The 24,073-nt window shown below is 40.0% G+C and overlaps 1 protein-coding gene across 3 annotated transcripts in view; it reads left to right on the plus strand.

Annotated features, from left to right (window-relative positions):
* SMARCA1 (SNF2 related chromatin remodeling ATPase 1) overlaps window positions 1–24,073 on the plus strand; it is a 118,575-nt gene that overhangs the window by 52,896 nt on the left and 41,606 nt on the right. For all 3 annotated transcript variants that reach the window (XM_074277582.1, XM_074277581.1, XM_074277583.1), the window contains 7 exons: window positions 3,694–3,803; window positions 4,633–4,859; window positions 5,100–5,221; window positions 11,383–11,535; window positions 15,535–15,667; window positions 16,502–16,650; window positions 19,040–19,159. In XM_074277582.1, coding sequence (XP_074133683.1) covers window positions 3,694–3,803; window positions 4,633–4,859; window positions 5,100–5,221; window positions 11,383–11,535; window positions 15,535–15,667; window positions 16,502–16,650; window positions 19,040–19,159 — 1,014 coding nt within the window. The remainder of the gene's footprint in view (window positions 1–3,693; window positions 3,804–4,632; window positions 4,860–5,099; window positions 5,222–11,382; window positions 11,536–15,534; window positions 15,668–16,501; window positions 16,651–19,039; window positions 19,160–24,073) is intronic.

Raw genomic sequence — 24,073 nt, forward strand, 5'->3', positions numbered from 1 at the left:
GGGTCAAACTAACTGCTGTCAAATAACTGGGACACAAATAACAAAGGGGGTTTGGAAATGGCAGCGAAGTGGCTCAGTGAATACCTGTCAGGCCTAGAGTCAGGAAGCCCTGAGATCAAATCCCTCCTCCCATACATGTTATCTGTGTGGCCCTAGACAAACCTCTCAATGATAAAACAGGTTTTCTTTGTGTAGTGTATATATTAAGATTATAGTCTCAATAAATTTCAAAAAATTAAAAAAGTGACTCAAATAGTCCAGAACCTGAGGAGAGATTCTCTTATACCTGTGTTCCTTTAACAAACAGAACAGTTTTTTTCTAAGGCAGATTGGATTCTTCTAGAAGGGGAACTTCTCCCATGAAACCATGGTGGTCACATCAAGTCAAACAGCTGAGTGGCCCACAGGATGGACACTCAGCACGGACTTGGTAACACAAATACACAAGTATCTGTTGGCTCCCTCCGGTACTTAGTTCAGTACTCCTTGGATCACTTGATGATTGAGGCGGAAAAGTGGGGCAGTCATAGGCCATCTAGGGCTATCTCATCTCAGACCCTTCCTGGCTGTGTCATCCTGAGCATGTCACTTAGCCTTTGACCATTTCTGCTTCTTGTGCTATAAACCTCTCAGGGTTATTGTTGGAATCAAGTGAGAAACTATTTGAGAAACTACTGGTATGTAGTAAACATTTTATCAGTATTTTCTTCCTCTCTTCTATACCTTAGTATTCTCATCTGTCAAATGGGGATAGTAATAGTACCATCCAGAATTCTGAGGATCAAATAAAATAAGCTATGTTAAACATTTTGCAAACCTTAAAGCAATATCAAAAAATGGTAGCTATTACTATTTAATTATTACTTATTATTATTATTATTACTATATTACTTAATATTCTAGTTGAATTGGGATTATTTTTTTTAAACCATCCTTGCAGGTATTTCAAAGGGATATTCCAATTTATTTCCCCACAATGTAGGATCTCAGGAAACTCCTTTCATTTGTTAAATTCCCAGAAAATTCAGTTCAAGGCACTCCATGGGTCTACCTTTACTGGAAACCGGAGCTTTTATTAGTCCTTACGGATTGATGTTTACTTTTCCTAGGCATCCACAGAAAGTTAGTCCAAAGCAATGACATTTAATGGAAAAGTATGATAAGAAGTACAGCAAGCAGTAATAACAATAAGAAGAATAATTATATAACATTCCATTTATAAACTTGGGGTACACTTTTCCCATATATATATATCGTCATCATCATCATCAGTGGGAAAATTGGCTTTGTGGAGCCAGGGAATATGCTTTTCTCATATATCTATATATCTATATCTATCTATCTATCTATCTATCTATCTATCTATCTATCTATCTATCTATATATCATCATCAGTGGGAGAATTGGCTTTGTGGAGCCGGGGAATATGCCTGGAAGGGCAGCAGTGTTCTCTGGTGCCACAGGGCGAGAGAATGTCTCTGTTGATCTCCACGTATCTGTTTTTCCCTGCCACCGGCTTGTTGTCTTCTACTCTTCAAAGCTACCTGTCGCCTCTCCCATCTCTGGCCTTCTCTGATGAAATGACTAAAAAGCCTCTCCCTGATGAAAGTGAACTGACATTCCTTTAGTCATATTCAGCAAGTAAAAGCCAGGCAGAATGATCTCCAACTAAATTTTTTTACCTCTTAAGTCTAAGGTCCTTTGTCCTAAATGTCAAGTGCTTTCTTCATTTTTTTTGGAAGTAACAAGACCTGGAGAGGGCCTTCAGTTTAATTAATGATTTTACAATGAAAAATTGGAACTCTTAATAATCAGGACTGGTAATATTATGGAACTAAAGGCCTATGGGATAGGTGCCAAAGGCTACATGTGCACAAAGTAGCTCATCATTTATGAGAGAAGCCATTAGCCATCTGCTTGGAGAGCAGCTGGTACATACTTGTATTCCCCAACTTACTAATGGAAAGAAGGCCAGACTAGGAGTTAGGAGAATTTTGCCTTTAGCCACTTGTGTGATATGGTTATTTTTGCCCATTCCCTGACTCAAGTTTCTTAATCTGGAAAAGTAGGATTGATAAGACTTACATTCTCTTGTTCCCAGGATGAGATAAAGGTGAAGTTAAAAAGAGATTTTATGTGAAAAAAAAAAAAAAATATATATATATATATATATATATATACACACACACACGTGTGTGTGTGTGTGTGTGTGTGTGTGTGTAAGTCAAAATTGTTAGCTTTGAGTCAAAAGGGTTAGCTTTTGAATGCCTGGAGGTGGTGTTATATTATTAGTTGGAAGAAGAGTTTTTATGAGCCCATCCACAATGATCTTGAGCAATGTATCATCTAGAGCAGGCAGGACGTCTGCAACTTCTTTCTCCTCCCCCATTCTAATCTAGGTTTACTAATTCTCTTATTTCAGTCTAGATCCTTGGGATCTCTGAGCATTTCCTGGAGAAGCTCCTGAACTAAATCACCCACTGGGGAATTTTTGACTTTTTCTGGTCATCTCCTTTTTGGAGTAGAACTCCCTGACTACTACTAGTCAGGATTTGACTAGTTTTCTGGGACCTACCATGGTTCGGAATAACAATAATATCTCACATTTCTTTTGGGGCTTTACCCACAACAACCCTTTTGAGATAGGTAGTGTATTTATCAAAGTATGATCCAGAAAATCCTGGGGATTAGGGACTCTTTCAGAGAGGTCTATAAATTCCAAATTAGTTTTTATTTCTAATATAGTAAATATCTGTAAATATAACCCGCAGAAACAAAAACTTTTTGAACGGATCATCAATGATTTTTTAAAGTATAAAGATACTGAGAATAAAAGTCTGAGAACCACTGGTACAGGAGATATTACTTTCCTGTAATGATTTGTTTATCTGATATACAGAAAAGTAAGGGCTAAATGTCTATCTAGTGTGAAGTGAGATTCATTCCAGTCTCTTTCACATTGACCAGTCCTTCTGTATCTCAAGATCTCCTTGGAGGTTTCCCAACTGTTTTTTTCTTTAATAATGTGGGTCTAGGGATATCCTACAGTCGGGATGTGCTATTTGGAGTGGACACTGATTAGGAGACATTCATTTGGCCCATTGGTTCTGGATGGGTAAATCCCAGCAGTAATATGAGGCTTGATTGCCGGAGGGCATACCTAAACAACCGTTCTGTTGGCTTGCCACATGCTGCCCCAAACTTTAGAACAATTCACAGATTCACAATTAGAATGTTGGTTAAAATCTTTAAAACAGTTGGGTTTTCACTACATAAAATTCCCAATCCCTCTAATTTTGTCCGCCTGCATTTCTGATTTCCTTCACAGGCTAATTGTACGCTGTTTCAAAGTCCGATTCTTTTTGTACAGCAAAACAACTGTTTGGACATGTAGACATAGATTGTATTTAATTTATACTTTAACATATTGAACATGTATTGGTCGACCTGCCATCTGGGTGGGGGGGGAAAAAGGGGAAAAATTAGAACAAAAGGTTTGGCAATTGTCAAGGCTGTAAAATTACCCATGCATTATCTGGTAAATAAAAACTATTTAAAAAAAACAGTTGGGTTTTTCTAGTTCTCATGATAGCAGGAAAATTCACAATTAGAATGTTGGTTAAAATTGTGTAAAATATATAACTTGTGGTATTAAATGCCTTATAAACTTTCATAAAAATCTTTACTCTTTAGGTTTTAAAGCCATTTCTGTTACGGCGTATAAAAGCTGAAGTAGAAAAGACCCTCCCTCCTAAAAAGGAAGTAAAAATTTACCTTGGCCTAAGTAAGATGCAAAGGGAATGGTAAGCTTTTTAATTTCATTTAATGTTCACATATTTATCTAAAAGAGTTTTGGCTTTTTCAACTTTACCCGGTAGCATCTTAATTTTGTTTTTATTTCATAACTTATCTTTTATATTCTGTTTTCAGAAATAAAATTCAGCTTTAAAATTTTTCAATAAGCTTGACATGAAACTTTCCTATTAAGGTTGCAGAAAACTGGTTGTCTTATTATATAAGTGGACAGTGAGATGATTACCCAAGTGTAAATATGGAGGAAATTGAGAGGGAATTGGGAGTGTTAATGAACCACTGGCAAGACAGGGCAATTGCTTAATGGCATTAAGAAAAGAATCCAGCCTCACTTTAATGAGCATTAGAAATGAGCTCTGTGGTGCCTTTGTGATTGTGGTGGATCTGCCCTTTAATCCCCTTTTGACTTGCAAAAGGTTGAGAGATTGCTAATGACCTCTGAAGGACAATTAGAGGAACTGAGGATGTTTAGGTCAAATGAGGAAAGCCAAGGCCTGGAACTAGATAACCCCATGCAAGTATAAGAAAAAGCATTTTATAGCACCTAGCTACCAATGGATCTCCATTTTCATTGATGGATTAAAGCAAGGAGAAATGGGTTTAAATGATAGAAAAATAGTTTTAAGTGTTCAAGTCCATACATGTCTCCCCATAACTTTGCTTTTTTCTTTGCCCTTTTTTTCTGATTGAATTTAATCTTGATAGAAATCTCATTATTTTAAAATGAAATTTAAAATAGCTACTAAGGAAATGCTGCTTTATGGAATTAGCGAACCTTTTACTAAATCATTTAATTATATTGTGCCTCCAAAATTGCAGGTACACGCGGATTCTGATGAAAGATATTGATATTTTGAACTCAGTCGGAAAGTCGGATAAAATGCAGCTGCTGAATATTCTCATGCAATTGCGAAAGTGTTGTAATCATCCCTACCTGTTTGACGGAGCCGAACCTGGCCCACCATATACAACCGATGCTCATATTGTCAATAACAGTGGTAAAATGCTGGCGCTGGATAAACTGTTGCCCAAACTCAAAGAACAGGGTGAGAAAAGTAAAACCGAATATTTATTTGCGTACCTTTCATATGGGAATAACATTGTCCAGTTTTGAGCCTTTCTTGTCCCTGGAATAAAGTTTAATGAATTTAAAACATCAACATGCATTTTGAATTGGATTCTGAACAACTTCAGATGTATTCTTGTTCTTTCGTTTGGCAAGTCATGTTCTTATTTTGAAATGACCTTTTCAATTTTGCATGTTTTTATTTTTTGAAAATGTTTAGAGTCAAGAGTCCTCATTTTTAGCCAGATGACACGATTACTGGATATCCTGGAGGATTACTGTATGTGGCGGGGTTATGAGTACTGTCGGCTAGATGGACAGACACCACATGAGGAAAGGGAGGTGAGAGAGGTTAAGCAGGTGTCCATCCTCCCAGCTTGATTAAGCAATGTTTCCCCCCCCTCATGTTTTCCACTTTGAAGTGGATTTCCATTTATGATGTTGTTATTTTCACTGGGAACATTTAATCTTTTGCTGTTCTAGGACATTGAAGAGTGGTGTAGACACAATAGTGGGAACTAGAAGTCCTGGGAGACCTCAATTCTCCTGCATCTGCCCCTAAATTTGCTGTGTGACCTCTTCTCTTGTCCAGTTGCCTCATCTTTGTAATGAGGATGCCCTCTTAAACTCTCCTGGCTCTGATATTCTTTTCCTTTGCTCTGTTGCCCTTGTAGCTCTGATATTCTTTTCCTTTGCTGTTTGTGTGCATCTTATAATGGCTGTAATTTATCTGTCTCCTTTAATCATTCTCCTTTATTTCTCAAAGGTTTCAGCATGTGGAATGGCCACCTTGCCCTCCCTAGCTTTTGCCCTTAGATTGCTATGCTATCCATGTCGGTGGTTCCTCAAACTCCCATTTTCCTCAGCTTTCCTAATCCCTGGGGACCTTCTCCTTCTCTCCAGTTCAGCCACGCTCAGGGCAGACCACACACTGCATCTTGCTATGACCCTATTCCCTGCTTAGAAAGTCACTCATTCCTTTTGGTTTTGTCCATTCTGCCACGTAAGACATTTCTTTTAAAAAGGAAAAGTTTATTGTTTTTCACAGCCATTTCTAGACTAAAACATTATATTTAGGTCATTCTCATTGCTCGAACAATTGTTAAGCCAATTATGTGGTTGCAGCAGAGAAGTAAATGCTAAGTCAAAACTCTTCACAAATCCAAAGATGAAAAAAGGGCCAACTTGAGTCATGGTGTAAATAAATCGAAATAGCCGTCTTGCACCTAGAGGGTGTAGTTTCATGGGAAATCAATTTTATTATAAGAAGGTTTGAGGTACAAGTGGTGAAGACAGTGATGGCTCTGAGACCAGAGTGAGAGTGTTAATTTTCTTTTAAAAAGATCAGCATTTGTAAGCATTTTGAGCAGGACCAGAACTTTAAGAGGTGATCCAATTATAATTATGTAGACAGTACTAAGCAGAAGAATCCCTTTGTCTTGGATCCTTCTGACATTTTTCTGACCATAAATTCCTCTCTCTCCATCTCTCTTTTCTTCATCCTTCCTATACCTGTTTCTTGCTCTGGTCAAGACCTTCATCCCTCCACTCCCTGGTACTTTCTCCGGCCATCACCCCCTGTTCTGACATTATTTTAATTTCCTTTCCTGATCTAACCCATTGGCTAGTCACTTCTCTATTATCCTCTGCTCTTAAATTCCGTCCCTGCTTTCTCACTTGGGCTTTATTTGCTGGACCTTAAGCCTGGATTATTTCTGAAATCTACTTCCTCTGCCCCTCCTCACAAGCCAGAGGAAATGTCACAACTGGCTGTTATCACAACTGATTCATGTTATCCGGCTTCAACTGGGCCCTCACTGGAGCAAGGCAATCTTCTTGTTCCTCTCAAATTGGCCATTCGAAATCTTCTTTTCCCTCTTCAGCCCCTCTACATTTCATCATCTCCCCCCCCCCCTCAGCTGAGGACCTATTCTCTTATTTAACTGAGAAAACTCCCGAGGGATGTTCACTGAGGGCTTCCTCATCTCCCATTATCATTTCACAGCCACTTGACATAATTTCTCGCTCCTTTCTTCTTTCCTCAAGTCTCTGAAAAGGTCACCCCCTCTCTCTGCATTTGATCTCATTCCTTCCTGTCTGCTCCAGCACACTGTCCTCACTTCCTGTACTTTTCAACTTCTCCATAGCTACTAGGTCCTTTTCTATTGTCTTTAAACATGCTCAGGTCTCCCTCATCCTTAAAAGCCCCTCCACTAGCCCATCCTATCCCTTCATGCTAGCCCACGGCTCTCCTTCCTTTTTCAGCTAAATTGTGCTCTCTGCCTACTTCCTGTTCTATCCCTTTGCTCTTTGCAATCTGATGTAATCTTCATCTTCACTGAACTGAAGCTGTTCTTTCCAAATTGTTGTGAGGAAAGTACTCTATGTAAATGTCCAAGAGGCAGTGTAGCAGAGTAGCTAGAGACAATGGACCTCTGAACTGGGAAGACTTGAGTTCAAGGGTCGTCTGTAACATACTGATTGTGGGATTCTGGTAAGTCACTCACCCTGTCAGTGTTGTAGGCATCTCTACAAGGACAGTGAATTCAGAGAAAGTGTCGACCTGCATTGGCAGACAGAAATTACCCATATTAATAAAATATGGCCCCAGCCCCGGCCATCCTGTCACAAATCTCTTATGTTGTGCCTGAATTCTAGCTCTACAATTATCCTTTTTGTTCATATGATTTTGAAAAAAATTCCCACTTGCATCTCTGATCTTTGATTTGAGTCTGCTTTCATTGTCACAGCCTTCCATTAATCGGGCTCCTCGCCTGTGTGTGGACTCTGCATGTTTGAGTGACTTTGTCAGTGAGCCTCCTTTTCTGCCTGTAACTTGGATCAGACTCTAACTGTCCTTTAAAGTCATTTTTCTCAAGCAGCCGTTTGGTATATTGGATAGAATACCGAGTTTAGAATTAAGAAGACCCCAGGTGAAAACTTTCTCAGTGATCTTTCTAGTTGTGTGACCTTGGGCCACTGAATCCAATCTGTGTGTGCTGCTCATCTCTCTTACTGCTGAGGCCTGATAAAGAGTTTCCCACGTTGAGAAAATCTCATTTTTTCTATGCCTTCAGCAATATTTTATTGTGTTTTATAATAGTTACTTTTTAATCATTCCCCCCACCCTGTAGAATCCTCTCGCATTAAAAAGGAAAACAGACCATCCCAGCCAAGACGGTGGAGATCCCACGGTCTCTCTGTGGACAGAGAAATACTCTTTATCACCGAACCCCTTGGGACCAAGATTAGCAGTGACCTTGGTGGCCAGACTCTCCCCAAAATGGCCTAAAGCACTTGCCCAACTTATCTCTTAGCTCCAGTCTGCAGTCCTAGACAGAAACCGCCTCCCTTCTTCCTTTGTCTTTGCTTCATATTCCCAAATGCTGAAGCTTTTTTTCTTCTTTTCGCTTTTTTCTTCAAATAGTAAACTCAATGTTTTCTTTCCTTCTCAGAACCCTGACCCCCAACTTATTGATTACTTTATTTTCATAATAGCTTTTTATATTCCAAATCCATGCAGAGAGAGTTTTTAGCATTCACCCTTGCAAAATCTTGTGTTCCAAATTTTCCTCTCTCCTTTCTTCCCCCTTGCCTTTCTCCATCCATTACACATCAAGTAATCCAGGATGGCTTAAACACATGCAATTTCTTCTGTTAATATTTCTACACTTAATCATACTGCACATGAAAAATCTTTACCCCCCACAATTTAAAAGACACACAGAAAATCCCAACCCTTAGGACAGATACACACAGACAGACATAAAAGAAGTGCCCACTCTGGTCCATATATGTCTTATTCTCACATTTTGGGCCCATCCACTCTAGGGAGCTGGTCAGTGTAGACCATCAAGTTATTTTATTTGTCTATCTATCTGTTTATCTTTGAGTTGGATATGAAGGAATAACTTTTTTTCTTTTTCTTTTTTAAAATAATAGCTGTTTATTTTCAAAATCCATGCAAACATAGTTTTCAGCATTCACCCTTCCAAAACCTTGTGTTCCAAATTTTCTTCCCTCTTCCCCTTCTCCATTACACAGCGAGTAATCCAGTATGGGTTAAATACATGCCATTTCTTCTATTAATATTTCTACACTTATCATGCTGCACATGAGAAAATCTGATCCCCCAATTTTAAAAAGAGATAGAAAACCCCATCCCTTACAACAGATAATACACAGACAGATAAAAAAGTTCCCACCCTGGTGCATATAAGTCTCATTCTTACATCTTGGGCCCATCAACTCTAGGGAGCTGGGCAGTGTAGACCATCAAATTATTTTATTTGTCTGTGTGTGTGTGTGTGTGTGTTTGTCTATTATCTATATATCTGCCTGTCTATCTATATCTATTTTTGAGTTGGATATGAAGTTATCTTTTTTCTTTTTTGAAATAGTAGCTTAGGGGGCAGCTAGGTGGCACAGTGGATAGAGCACCAGCCCTGAATTCAGGAGGACCCAAGTTCAAATTTGGTCTTAGACACTTAACACTTCCTAGCTGTGTGACCCTGGGCAAGTCACTTAACCCCAGCCTCAGAGAAAAAAAAAAGAAATAGTAGCTTAGCTTTTTATTTTCAAAATCCATGCAAAGATAGTTTTCCGCATTCACCCTTGCAAAATCTTGTGCTCCAAATTTTTCTCCCAACTCCCCCCCTTTCTATGTTAGACATTAAGTAATCCAGTATGGGTTAAACATGTTCAATTTCTTGTATAAATATTAACACACTCATCATGCTGCACATGAAAAATCTGACCCCCCAATTTAAAAGACAGGTAGAAAACCCTAACCCTTAGGACAGGCATACACAGGCATACATAAAAGCAGTTCCCATCCTGGTCCATGCATGTCTCAGATCTTGAGCCCATCAATTCTAAGGAGCTGGGTAGTATATAGACCATCGGGTTATTTTATTTTTTTAAATTTACTTTTGAGTTGGATATGAAGGAATAATCTTTTTTTCTTTTTTTAAATAATAGCTTTTTCTTTTCTTTCTTTCTTTTTCCCTGAGGCTGGGGTTAAGTGACTTGCCCAGGGTCACACAGCTAGGAAGTGTTAAGTGTCTGAGACCAGATTTGAATTCAGGTCCTTCTGAATTCAAGGCTGGTGCTCTATCTACTTCGCCACCTAGCTGTCCCTAGCTTTTTATTTTCAAAATACATGCAAAGACAGTTTTCAATATTCACTCATAAAAACACCTTTGTGTTCCAAATTTTTCTGCCCCCTCTACTTCCTTCCCCTAGACAGCAAGCAACCCATTATAGGATAAACATGTACAATCATTCTTTACACATTTCCACATTTACAATGCTGCACAGAATACATCAGATGTAAAAGGAAAAAAATGAGAAAGAAAACAAAGTAAACAAATCACAAAAGGTGAAAATGCTATGCTGTGATCCTCACTCAGTTCCCATAGTCCTCTCTCTGGGTGCAGATGGCTCTTTTCATCACATGTCTATTGGAATTGGCTTATTTTATAACATACATATGTTTTCTGTGTTCCCAGACAAACCACCTTGTCTTCATCAACTCTAGTTTTTCCCCCTTTTCAGTGGATAACCAACTTCTAAACTGACATTTCTTTTGTTTCCTAGCTAGTAGGGCGTAGGATTGAGGTTTCTGTTATTCTTCCACTCCCCGCAGATCACCTTCTCCTCTCCTTAGATCCGTGTTCCAATTCTTCCACAACATCATACCGATGCTATGTAGACAGAATGACAGTTTAAATCTCCAGCTGTGTCTCCATTTTGTGTAGTCATCTCTATTGCTAGATACTCCTAATCAATGTTGATTGGGAAACAAAATGAGATTTCCTTCCTTCCTTCCTTCCTTCCTTCCTTCCTTCCTTCCTTCCTTCCTTCCTTCCTTCCTTCCTTCCTTCCTTCCTTCCTTCCTTCCTTCCTTCCTTCCTTCCTTCCTTCCTTCCTTCCTTCCTTCCTTCCTTCCTTCCTTCCTTCCTTCCTTCCTTCCTTCCTTCCTTCCTTCCTTCCTTCCTTCCTTCCTTCCTTCCTTCCTTCCTTCCTTCCTTCCTTCCTTCCTTCCTTCCTTCCTTCCTTCCTTCCTTCCTTCCTTCCTTCCTTCCTCCCTCCCTCCCTCCCTCCCTTCCTCCTTGTCTTCCTCTCTTCCTCCCTCTTTCTGAGGCAATTTGAGTTAAATGACTTGCCCAGGGTCACACAACTAGAAAATGTTAGGTGTCTGAGGCCAGATTTGAACTCGGGTCCTCCTGACTTCAGGGCTGGGGGATATTTTCATTTTTAATGCTATGTATTTTATTTGGTTAATTTAAAAACATTCTCCTTATCATGCTGCCACAGAAGTCCAGGGACCCCTGCAGAACTGTCCTAAAAGTTAGGAATGATTTGCTTTCTATGCTGTCATATAGCGTATGGTATGTAGAACATTTTGATGGTGAAAGAGAGCATTTTTAAGTGAGTTTGAACAACTGTTCATGTTTTTGAGATTGCCACATTTTTGATCTTTCTCTTCTTTTTGTTCATAGGAAGCAATTGAGGTCTTTAATGCTCCTAATAGTACCAAATTCATCTTTATGCTGAGTACAAGAGCTGGAGGACTTGGCATTAATTTGGCAACTGCAGATGTGGTTATATTATATGATTCAGACTGGAATCCCCAGGTTGACCTACAAGCTATGGTAAGTCACCTTGGAATGGGTCTGTTCATTTGGACTCAGTGGTCTGTGTTGTAATGTGGTTCCTGAGGTGATCTGAATTGGAAATCGAAGGATTTGTAAATGTTTAATGACTGACTCTTCATAAAAAAAATGGCCATGAACACATTATTTTTTTTTTTTTGGCTGAGGTAATTGGGGTTAAGTGACTTGCCCAGGGTCCCACAGCTAGGAAGTGGTAAATGTTAAATTTGTATTCAGGTCCTCCTGACTTCAGGGCAGCTGGTGCTCTATCTACTGGGCCACCTAGATTCCCCCCCCCCCCCCATGAACATACTTTTAAGGGTAAATTTGCAGTATGCATGTTTTCTCTTAACACTTTCTCAAGTCTGGATTATCAACAAAGCACTAGCTCATGCCCTGATTTGGAACCTTCCCCATTTCTGTGGAAATGATCACAGTGAAAATTTAGCAATCATCTGGGTTTAAACTGGCCCTAGCACACCCCTGGATGTGAGGCAGGGGAGTGTTTTGGATTATGGTCAACTCTTAATTATCCACGGGTGGACAATCTACTTGTGACATTACCCACTCGCTGTTCATTTGGTCATTATGTTCATTAATGCCAGCCTGCTTATGCGGCACCCTCCCAGGCCTCTTCTCAGCTCTGCCCAGCTGCTGTGTCCTCAGGAAATGAAGACCTTCATTAGGGTTAGCACTGGGCTGGAGAGGGCGGAGGACTCAAATACCGGGTCCCAGCTCGCTGCCTTTTTCTATCTCCAGAGTAAAGACATTTTCTGACCTGAGATTTTTCTTCATGAGCAGACTAAAGTGAAAATTTCCCTTAGTAGTCATGGGCTAGACGATGGAATGATTATTTGGTAAACTGAGCCTGTAGGTAAATACACCCCTGGGCCTTAATTTCTTATTGTCTTTCTTTCTCACTGGTCTTAAACCACTAAAGTTTGATGGTTCCTTTCCATCCCGATGGGAGGTATTTCTGTGATGTAGGGTAAATATAAGCAGAGAGATTAGGATTTCCTGGGGGGGGGGTCAGAAATCTGTAGTAGGAAGATAAGTAAATGTGAAGTCAGAGGTCCTGAGTTCAAATTTCAATTTTGCCATTTGCTACATTGATCAAGGGCTAGTCATTTCCCTTCTCTGGGCCTCAGTTTCCCCTTCTATAAATTGAAGAGGGTTAGACTTAATGGCCTCTGAGGTCCCTTCCAGCTCTATAGTCCATCCAGAGTGAAGCCTTCCTGTTGTTATCATAGAGGTAGACAAGTAGGTTACCCAGAAGCTCCTTGCATCACACGGCTTTTTCCTAAACCTTTGGCCCAAGGGTGTTCATTCCATTCTTAAGGCAAAGGAATATAAATGTCCTTAGCTGTTTTCTACTTTTCCCATTCTCCCAACATTTGTCTGCATGTGTAACTGGCGTTGTCCAACGTCCACGTATCTTGCATTGGCAAGGCAGGCCACTGTTTTCTTTTGAGAAGTCGTAGTCTCCTTTGTGTAGGTCATTACTGGTTGGCTCTCTACCTTGTTCCTTTTCTACTCAAATCAATTAGCTGTTTTTAGAAAGGATTTGACTAGAGTCCTTCCTGGCTATTCAGAGCCCTGAGTTTGTTAAAGAAGGTGGAGGGGGAAGGGAGAGGAGAAAAAAGGGTAAAGAGGGGGAGAAGGAAGAGGGAAAGCCTTTTTTGGGGGGGACTTCTGGGGGTGTAGTTTAGAATGGATTGTTCCTTGCCAGGTCCTTCATTTAGTTTGAGGAGTACATCTGGTACCCATTTTCTAGACTATAAGGCCCCCAGCATAGATTAAAGAAAAGGCATTTTTTTGAATGCCCATCTTTCCCAAGTCATCATGGGCATTTGATAAATTAAGAGTTGCCCATCATTTTAAAACTGTGAAATTATATACTATATCATTTGAATAAAAAAGCAAGAAAATGGGAAAATAAATGTTAGAAATATGAAAACACAACAAATTTACTCCTCTTAAGCCTAAAATGTTTAAAATCCTTGATGGTGAAGTCTATCAATTTATTGATTTTTTAAAAAATCAACCTGTTAATGAACATTAATATATCTAAAATTAGAGCTGGGAGGGAACTTCAATCCCCTCATTTTACAGAGCTGGAAACTGAAACTTAGAAAGGAAGCCAGTCTTGTGGTGAGAGAAAAGACTCCCAACAGCAGGAGTAAGGAGAGATTTAGGGTTTGAATCCTATTTCTGATTCTCAATAGCTGTGTGACTATGGGCAAGTCACTTGTGCCTCATTTGGCTCATCTCCAAAATGGGCATATGATAATCCATGGACAGTTTCCATGCTACTAACAATATTAAGCCCTTTCTTCCTGCCTTGCAGTCTCCTTGGAGCAATAGAAGGGTTTAGATGGGAGTTGAGACTTAGACTTATAGATTTACTGATGGATGGGAAAGTTCTCCATAATTTATAATGTCCCTTATTGAAAGGATTTTGCAAACCTGAGAGATCCCATAGTATCCAATGAACCAAACTAGTCCTTGCCCTCAATATCTCACTGAGTTATTGCCTTGAAATGTTACCAGGGAGCTGGAAGCTTGTCTCTCAACATTTTTCCTCCCTAGTAGGATTAAAATGTATAAAGCAGATACCAGGCCTGTTTTGTTACTATACTTTAATGATACTTTTTTTTTTAACAGTTTTGTCCTGAAATAGAACTGTTTCTGTGCTCTGATTACTCTGATACCTAGTATTTCTACACGGGGATTACACATTCTGTACTTCATTTTTTCTCTACCCCCTTTCCTTTTAAGCTCTCTCTGCTTCTTTAGGTTTTGGGCATTTACAAAAGCCTGTAAAAATCAGCTTTTCCTTTGATGCTCAGAGATCTCTGATTAGGTGTGTGTCTTTTGCCTTTGTCCTGAATCCTGAGGAGATCACACTTCCCCTTTCCCCCCATAATCACTTTCCAGGACACTTAAGCCCTCATTGCCCCTGTCTCTCATCAAATTACACTAAAAAATCTCCCTTAGAAAAACAAAGTGGGAGGTCTCTGGCTTTAGCTCTGCACCTATATTTTGGTTGTTTTTGTTAAAAGTCCACCTGCTTTGCAACTGGCTTTTGTAATTCATAGTAGGTGTGAAAGTCAGGTTACCTGGTACCTAGATACTCTCCCTTAGCTGCAGTTGTTGGAGCCTTTGCCTTTTTTTTTTTTTAACCCTCTCCTGACTTCTTTATCTCCAGAAAGTTCTTCTAGATATTTCTTTTCTCCCCACCTGTATGTCTCCTGATCCCCCTATATATATAAAATAGATAGCAGACACCTTCTCCTGAAGGGAAAAAGATGGGATTTCCATTTTGGGAGGATTTTGGCCAAACATAGACACTTATTAAAGGTTTAATATATTTCAGGCATTGTGCCTTTAAATACTGTGGATAAAGAGCAAAAATGAAAGCAGCCCTTACCCTCAAGAAGCTTACATTTTAATTGGGGAGACAATATATGCATAATCCAGTACGCAATAAGACACAATCGTAGAAGGAATGGTACCTTGGGATGGCAGACACACCAGAAATGGCCTGCTGTTTTTGGCTGTGACTTTCCAAGAATTCTGGGAGACTCAAGTCAGGAGGGAGAGCTGGTGCAAAGACTTGGAGACTAGAGATACAGGGCCATGCATGAGGAACAGCAAGGAGTGCTAGTATGATTGGAAGGCAGAGAATGGACAACTGTGTAAGGAAGTTGAAAGGCTAGAAAGGGGGCCAGATGGAAAGCTTTGACTGCCAACCAGAGTATTTTCCATTTGTTCCTCCAGCTAAAAGGGAGCCAGTGAAGTTTATTAACTGGGGAACGGGGTAAATGGGGAGTGACATATCCAGTCCTGTGCTTTTAGGAATAACATTTTGGCAGCTGAATGGAAGGTGGTTGGAATCGAAAGACTTGGGCTAAGGATCTAGTTAGAATCTGCAGTCTCGGGCGTACAAGAGTTGGAGCCAGAATCCCCAGTAACATCCATTTGGTTCATTTCTCCCAGGATCGAGCTCATCGCATTGGTCAGAAGAAGCCAGTACGGGTATTCCGGCTTATTACCGACAACACTGTTGAAGACAGGATTGTAGAAAGAGCAGAGGTCAAACTGAGACTTGACTCTATTGTTATACAGCAAGGTATCAAATGCTTTTCCATAATATTCATAAATGCGTGTGAGTATGTATATACATATGGACAGATATGTATAAATATGCGTCTATAAATATCCATCTAATTCCTTAGTTGGTTCTTGGGGAAAATTTGCTATTTCGAGGCCTTTACTTTTGAGATGTCTTTTTTGATAAGATTGGTCAGAGCCTAAAAAAGAGGGCCAGTTTTAGTGATGAAATAAAAGGATCCAATTTGAAAACATAATTATTTCAAAGCTGTCTTATCTGTCCATGACTTAATATGCAGTTTGTATATTTGAACCTCAGCTAACCTGATAGTGGTTTATTTATAATAGCGTGTAATTTGGAACACCTGGTTTCCAGGGCACAGAATGTTCTGTTGTTTTTCCTGTGAACAGTTATAAGGGAGTGCCTGCTCTTAGAGGAAATTCTGAACCCCCTAAATGATACCAGTCTAGATTTTAAAAGAATTTTAGACAAAGAACGTCGTGTCAGAGTGGAAAACGTGGCAGAAAAGATAGCTTTGAAGAAAACTTAGACCCAGATGACTTTCTAAACTTCCCAAACTATACTGGTGATTTAAATGTGATAGCTTGATTGAGAGACGGAACGTGGGTGGATAGAGGGTTCTCATTGAAGACAGAGAAGGCCTGTCTGTTCCGGCTTTGTGAGTATGGGTAAGTCACCTAACCTCCTGACGCTTCCGAAGACTCTTGAAGTCTAGAAGTAACTCTTGCTGTCTGATGCAGGTACAAGACACACAGTGAGTCTGCCCCAAAGAAACAAAAACACCCAAACTCTTTCTCATTTAAAGACCATTATTTTTACTTTTAATAACAGGGAGGCTCCTTGATCAACAGTCCAACAAGTTGGCAAAAGATGAAATGCTGCAGATGATACGCCATGGAGCCACTGAAGTTTTTGCTTCCAAGGATAGTGAATTGACAGAGGAAGACATCACAAGTATTTTAGAGAGAGGAGAAAAGAAGGTTGGTTAAAGTAGAATTTAAAAATAGAACTTTGCATCTTAATTATGCTCTTTTTATGTTTATCATGAGAAATTGGAGTTTATTTTAGTCAGGGGCAATTTGCTTTGCTCTTCATGGGAGGAGGGAATAAAAGCTCAAAATGCCTTTTGAAAAAAGTTGGAACTTGATGTACTTCCAAGCCAATTCATTCTTGTCAAGTACATATTTTAGGGCCGGTCTGCCTTCTACTGAGGGAGGCCGAGGCTGGCGGGCCGCTTGAACTCTGTAGTTCTGGGAAACAATAGGGTTTCTGAGGCCCATTAGGCATCTGTCTTAAGCTTTGCACCAGTTTGGGGAGCCTCCTGGGAACTGAGGCGGAGAAGCAGAAGCGACCCAGTATAGGTTGGGAAAAGGAGAAGGACAAAGCTTCCATGGTGGTCAACAATGGGTTCAATCACCAGTGGCTGCTTCGTGTCCAGCCAGGATTATATAGGGAAATCTGGTCTCCACCAAAAATGTATCAACAATTACGTTCCAGACTACAGATTAAACTAATTGTATTGCTCCTTTTTCTTTTTATGTCACAGTTGTTCCATCGTTTCTTCCTGTCGCTTCCCTGTGCACTTCACACATTTGTGTATTTATCAGGAGCTTGTTGTTGAAATGGCAGAGGATATTTATATTTACCTAATTTCTACCAGTCTCCATTCTTATATTCCCACTAGTCCGTGTTAGGGAGTCATTCCCAGCAGTAGCTTGTGTTTCTTAGTTTATTGAATACTGCACTGCCAGCTTCAATCACAACAACTTTTTCAAAATGAGTTTGGGGCACTGGGTCTGGAGTTATACATTATTGATAGATTGGAATACTTTGAATTCACAGAATCCCCGAGTTAGAAGGGATTTCAGACCATTCAGTACAGTTCCTATCTAAGCCTGAATCGCTTAGAGCACCACAGGGGAGCCCATTTCACTCTGGACTAGCTGTTTTTGGAACAAATGTTTTTCGCCGTTCAATATAGTGGGACCCCATACCCCATAGTCTTAGATGTGTGCCTAGAGGAAATGGGAAAGTACTAAAGAAGTCAAAGATGGGGAAAACAGTTGAACTAGACCATACATACACAGAGGGAATCTTTGTTGCCAGTAAGACTATTGAGGGATCAAGTTGGAAGGTGCCTGAATGAAGGGATGGGATGCTACGGTCCCGAGGATGTAGAAAATACAGGATACCCCAGTCCTTATCTCTTTTACCTGATTCTCTTTTTGTTAAAGTAGGCATTTCTTTTTCTTTTCCTTTTTTTTTTTTCCCCCCCTGAGACTGGGGTGAAGTGACTTGCCCAGGGTCACACAGGTAGGAAGTGTTGTGTCTGAGGCTAGATTTGAACTCGGGTCCTCCTGAATTCAGGGCTGGTGCTCTATCCACTGCGCCACCTAGCTGCCCCGAGGTAGGCATTTCTACAGATAATCTTGTAGTCATTTGGTTCATCCCCCTAAATCTCAGCCAAATCCAAGAGCAGATTTACTTGTTGATTTTTATATTTTTCCATTTGTGTTTAATTTTTTTTTTTTGGCTAAAAGCCTTACTTAATTGTTAGACTAATATAGTTTTTACTATCATAATTTTATTTTATTTTATTTAGAATTTTTTCCCCACAGTACATATGCATGAGTAATTTTTTTTTATAATATTATCCCTTGTATTCATTTTTCCAAATTATCCCCCCTACCTCCACTCCCTCCCCCCATGACAGGCAATCCCATACATTTTACATGTGTTACAATATAACCTAGATACAATATATGTGTGTAAATACCATTTTCTTGTTGCACATTAAGTATTAGATTCTGAAGGTATAAGTAACCTGGGTAGACAGACAGTAGTGCTAACACTTTACATTCGCTTCCCAGTGTTCCTTCTCTGGGTGTAGTTATCTCTGTCCATCATTGATCAACTGGAAGTTTACTATCATAATTTTATATGTATTAACTGTTATGACATCTTCCATTAAGTTTTGCATAATCTCACGGTATATGTATGGTACCATTGTACCATCTTGCCCCACATGTGCTTTCATCTTCTACAAGAATAAACTGATTCAAAGAAAACGGATCGAACAAAGATTCTAATATAAATGTGCAGTCATTTGTCGCGAGCCGGTGAGAAAGCATCGGTGAAAATAGTGGGGGTCAGTAGTGATTGAGTAATACTTGAGGACAAATAGAATTTCTGTTCAGATTGATATTTGATAAAGGGTTATTTTTGTATGGCTTTTGGACATATCCTGTCTTGCAATTGGGCCGGTTTGGACGTTGCAGGTCGAACTGGTGATTATATAAATAGAGTTGGAAAATGTTGAGAAGATCGAAGAATTAGACCATGTGAACATGCTTTCCCATGTATCTTTAGACTGCAGAAATGAACAAACGACTAGAGAAAATGGAAGAGAGCTCTCTTAGAAATTTCTCCATGGACACTGAAACAAATTTGTACAACTTCGAAGGTGAAGATTATAGAGAAAAACAAAAGGTATGTTTGTGGGACCCCAAGGCTCAGAATTTCACAATTATCTGTTATGAAAATCGATTTCCACTGTCTCTTGCGTTCGTCCCCTTTTCTTTGCTCCTTTGGCCCCCAGCCTGGTTCAGACCCTCCTTACTTCATGCTTGGATTGGTTTAATGACCTTCTGAACCATTACGCTTTTCCAGTGTTCTATGGTCCATCTGCACAGCTTCCAAACCTTCTTCCCGAGACATGGGTCTTATCATTCCCTCTGTTCAAGAAAGTTCAATGGCTACCTCTAGTCTAGGGGGCCAAGGTACAGATTCATCAGACTGATGCTATATAATGCCCTCCACCATCACCAGCCAACCCTTCTAGACATTGCATATTTCTTCTTATCCTGTGGGCTTAAATCCTGACAAAATTATTAGCAGCTCCCTGAATTCTGCCTTTAGTTTCCCATCACCTTGCCTTTGTACCACCTGGCCCCAGTGACTCTAATGCATGTCCTGCTTGCTTTGGTCTCTTAGTTTTTCCTTTCTGTGAATACTTAGGCCAAGTGCTGCTGCCTCCGAGAAGCCTCCCTGATCTCCTTATGTCATTAGTCATCTCTCTCTCTCTCTCTCTCTTCAAATTAGCTTGCTTTTACTTCTCAGTACTCATTTGTACCCTACAATAGAACATGCTTCTTTTTTTTAATTAAAGCTTTTCATTTTCAAAACGTATGCAAGGATAATTTTCCCCATTGACCCTTGCAAAACCTTTTGTTCCAATTTCCCCCTCCTTCCCCCTACCCCCTCTCCTAGATGGCAAGTTGTCTAATAGAAGTACATAAGTTTCTCGAGGAGAAGGACTGCATCATTTTTTTGTCTCGGTACTCTCAGTACCTAACAAAGTGTCTTGTACACATGTCCTCGAAGGACCTGTTCTTTCCTCAGTTCGGGGACCCTTCTGCCAATCCAGATCATTGGCTCCCTGACTCAATGGAGAAGCCCTGGGGACTAGGCTGACGCATCCCAGAGCTAAGTGACGGTGCCCCCCAGAATTATATAGCCTGTAGCTGATGCCCGATCACACCGCAGGGCTCCCTGATTCCAAGCTCAGCACTCTACCTTTCGGACCCGGTTGCCTCTTTCTGCCTTGTACTTCCTAAATTCCTCCATCTTTATTTATTGAAGTGAGTTAAATTTACAAGACTGTAAGTTCTTATGGGATCATCAGGTGGTGGCTCTGGGGCTGTTTGGGGACCTCATTTTATAGACAAGGAGCTGGGGCACAGGGAGACAAGGTACTTGACTCACAATCATTCATTTTGCTAAGAATTTGGGGTGAGGATTTGAATCCAGGTCTCTCTGACTCCTACGTCTGTTTGCCTCATCCTAAAATGATCAAGCCAGGCTTTTCATGATTGTGAAATTTGATTGGAACTGAACCTATTATATTTAGTTAAATCAAAGTAGCCATCAGTTATCAAGCGCCTACTATGTGCTGTGTGGTAAAGTCCTAGGGCATGAAGAAAGGCAAAAATCTCATATGTAGTTCAGTTCACTCTCTGATAAGAGAGACAATATGCAAATGGCTATATACAAAGAATATATGTCCAGAACGAACTGCAGAGAATCTCAGAGGAAAGGCACTAAGCTTAATGAGGACCAGGAAAGGTTTCTTGCAGAAAGCAGGACTTTAGCTGAGACTTGAAGGATACCACGGAAACCGGGAGGCGGAGATGTGGAGGGAGAGAGTTCTAGGCGTGATGGACAGCCCCAGCAAATACCCAGAGGCAGGAGGTGGAGTGTCTTTTGCAAGGCACAGCCGGGAGGCCAGTGACACAGGATCCCAGAGTACGTGGAGGGGAGGAAAGTGTAAGAAGACTGGAAAGGTAGGACGGGGTCAGGTTAAGAAAATCTTTCAAAGCTAACCAGAGGATTGTAAGAGGGGCGATTCATTGACATAGTATGAAACTGGGGGTTTGTTCAGTAGGGGTAGCAGGAGTGGACCTGTGCTGTAGAAAAATCACCTTGGCAGCCGAGAGGAGGGTAGATTGGAGAGGGGTCGGAGCCCCAGCAGCAGCCTGTTGCAATAGGCTCCAGGTAGGAGGGGATGTGGGCTCACCCTGGGGGGGGGGTGTCAGAGGAGGGGGCTTCCGAGATGCTCCGGATGGCAAACTGATGGACCTGAGCAACAGATTGGATATGAGGGAGAGAGGGAAGAGGCGAAACTACTCCTGCTTTGGGAGCCTGAATGCATGGAGTGATAGGAGAGGCTGGGGAAGTTAGGGGTAAAGGAAATGACTTTGCTTTGGGACTTACTAAGTTTGAGAGATCTCTGCCTTATTCATATGGCTATAAAGTGGTCTAGAGGAGTTGGAAGATAGTTTAGTCCAACTATCGTTTTCTAGCTAGACTCGTTCCCAAGATATGGACTTAACAAGAGAAATGCTAAAAGAACCGGTGGGTAATTTCTTGTATAATAATGCAGCCCCATATAGTAAAACCCAGGGACAATATCATCAGTGAGACTGGTGCTTATTCAGCCTGGCAACTTTGAATCTAAATTTCAAGCCTCATGAATGTTATTTAAAATGTTTTCTTATATTTGTCAATTTTGTTATGAAGCAGAGATTTTTTACCATTTTACTTTACAGCCTGACCAATAGATTGATGCTGCTCAGTCACTGTCCCTGGCTCTTGACTTGCTGTTGAAATGAAAATCTAGCAATCTTTTAATTGGAGAATTACCCTTGTAATGAGCAAAGCTACTTTTTATGTCATTTTTTACTCATTATGGAACTTTTCTGAATTTAAAAATTGTCCCCGGGAGCTTATTGGTACTAAGAAGGTTTTCTACTTTTGAGGAAAAAAAATAATTTTGTAAGAAGCTAGATCTGAGTAAAAATATTTGGTTTCATTCCTGGGAAGCAAACATGATTTTTAAGACAGTGCCAGCTAATTTTAATCTATTTGGTTATTTTATATAAAGTTGCTAATTCTCATAGCAACAAAATTCATTGTAGAGGGATCTATAGCTCTTAACCTGAGCATTTGCTCATCATCTCAGTCAAATTGTAAAATTTCAGAAGAAATCATTTGTATACACGATAATAAATAAGCAAGATGTTTTTCTCCAAAGCCTTTTGAGCCATGATTACATTGAAACTTTGTGACTTACTTTTTTCTAGCGAGATTCTCAAAATATATGAACTATTCCCCTGAGAACACAAGTGAAACTTGACGGAATATTGCTTAAATGCAAACCCTGACAAATAGGAAGTGTGCCGATAGAGTAATGAGATTGATTTTCCCAGGATAGGGTGAGCATATCTTGTATTGGGGAAAAGAATGAGTTCTCTTGTTGAGACTTAGGTGTGACCGAGCTACCAGAAGAAAGAGGCTAAGAGGTCAGTGCTGAAGATACAGAATCGAGCAAATGTTTCCTAGGGAAGAGAGCCTTGGTTCTGTAATGAGAACAATGTTCAAATCTTGCCTCTGATGCTTACTGCCTGAGGGCTCTTGTTATCTAGCTTTGTTTCCTCCACTGTAAAATTGGGGCTTGGAGGTTAGATGGCTTCTGAGGTTCCTTCCAGCTCTAGAGCTGACATTTTTATGTGATTTTCAGCAAGCCCCTTTATTTCCCCAGAACTCAGTTTCCTTTTCTGTAAAATGTGGCCTCTGCTGTCCCAATGTGTGTGACCTTAGCAAAGTCCTTTTTCCTCCTTGCGCCTCAGTTTCCCTCCCTATAAAAAGAGATGGTTGGAGAAGATGGCTTCTAAGTGACCTTCCAACTTTAGATTAGTGATTTTATATGTGGAGATGGTTATTGAATGTATGAGAGTGAAAAAAAAATATATATATATAATATAAATATTTTATTTTTCCAAATACATGCAGAGATAGTCTTTAGTATTCACCTTTCTAAAGCTTTGTGTTCCAAATTTTTCTCCCTCACTTCACTCTTTCCCAGCCAGCAAGCAATCTGTTACAGGTTAAACATGTGCAATCCTTCTAAACATTATTTTAGTGTATATATAAATATGCATTTGTATTATTTAAATTTTTTTAATAATAGCTTTTAATTTTTAAAATATAAGAAAAGATAATTTTCGAATTCATCCTTGCAAAACCCTGTGTTCCAAGTTTTTCTCCTTCCTACCCTCTCCATCCCTCCCAGACAGCAAGAAATCCAATATATGTTAAACATGTGCAGTGAAAATATATCCATATATATGTGTGTGTGTTTAAAGATTTTTATTTTCAAAATATATATATGGATAATTTTCAAGCATTCACCCCTGCAAAACCCTGTGTTCTCATTTTTTCCCTCCCCCTCTCCCCTAGATGACAAGTGATCCAATATATGTTAAACATTTAGAGAAAGAATAAGAAAAAAACTTGACTTTCAATCTCACAAGTCTGATGGGATAGTAAGAACTGCTAATAAAGAAGGATAAGAGAGACAGAGAGAGAGAGAGAGACAGAGAGAGAGACAGAGAGAGACAAGAGTGTTAATTTAAAGGAGGAAAGAATTTCGAGAAACATGGGGTGGTTACCATTGTTTAATGGGGATAAAGGGACCAAGAATACTTAGACCTGAGAAGCCATCATTGGATTTACCCAGGAGGAAGTTTTTGGTGATTTTAAAATTCTTTTAATGGTGGATAGAAGCCAAATTGTTGGGACTCCCAGGAATCCCTTTGTAGGGGCCTTCCAGAAATTTAAGCACAAAGAGATAGTGCTAGAATGCTCCATGCAAGGGCCAGTTGGGATAAATGGAGACTTTCTTTATAATGAAAAAGACTTGTGCTTTTTTTTTTAATGTTGGGAAGGAGGTGGGAAGGGAGAGGAGCAACCCAGAGTTCCCCGGACTTCTGACATTTTTGATCAATAATGTAATCCTCTGGTTATTTCCTGTGAGCTTTGTCTATCTTTAGAACCAGATTAAAT

Source organism: Sminthopsis crassicaudata, chromosome X (genome assembly GCF_048593235.1).
Source record: "Sminthopsis crassicaudata isolate SCR6 chromosome X, ASM4859323v1, whole genome shotgun sequence".
In the NCBI taxonomy this organism is placed as follows: domain Eukaryota; kingdom Metazoa; phylum Chordata; class Mammalia; order Dasyuromorphia; family Dasyuridae; genus Sminthopsis; species Sminthopsis crassicaudata.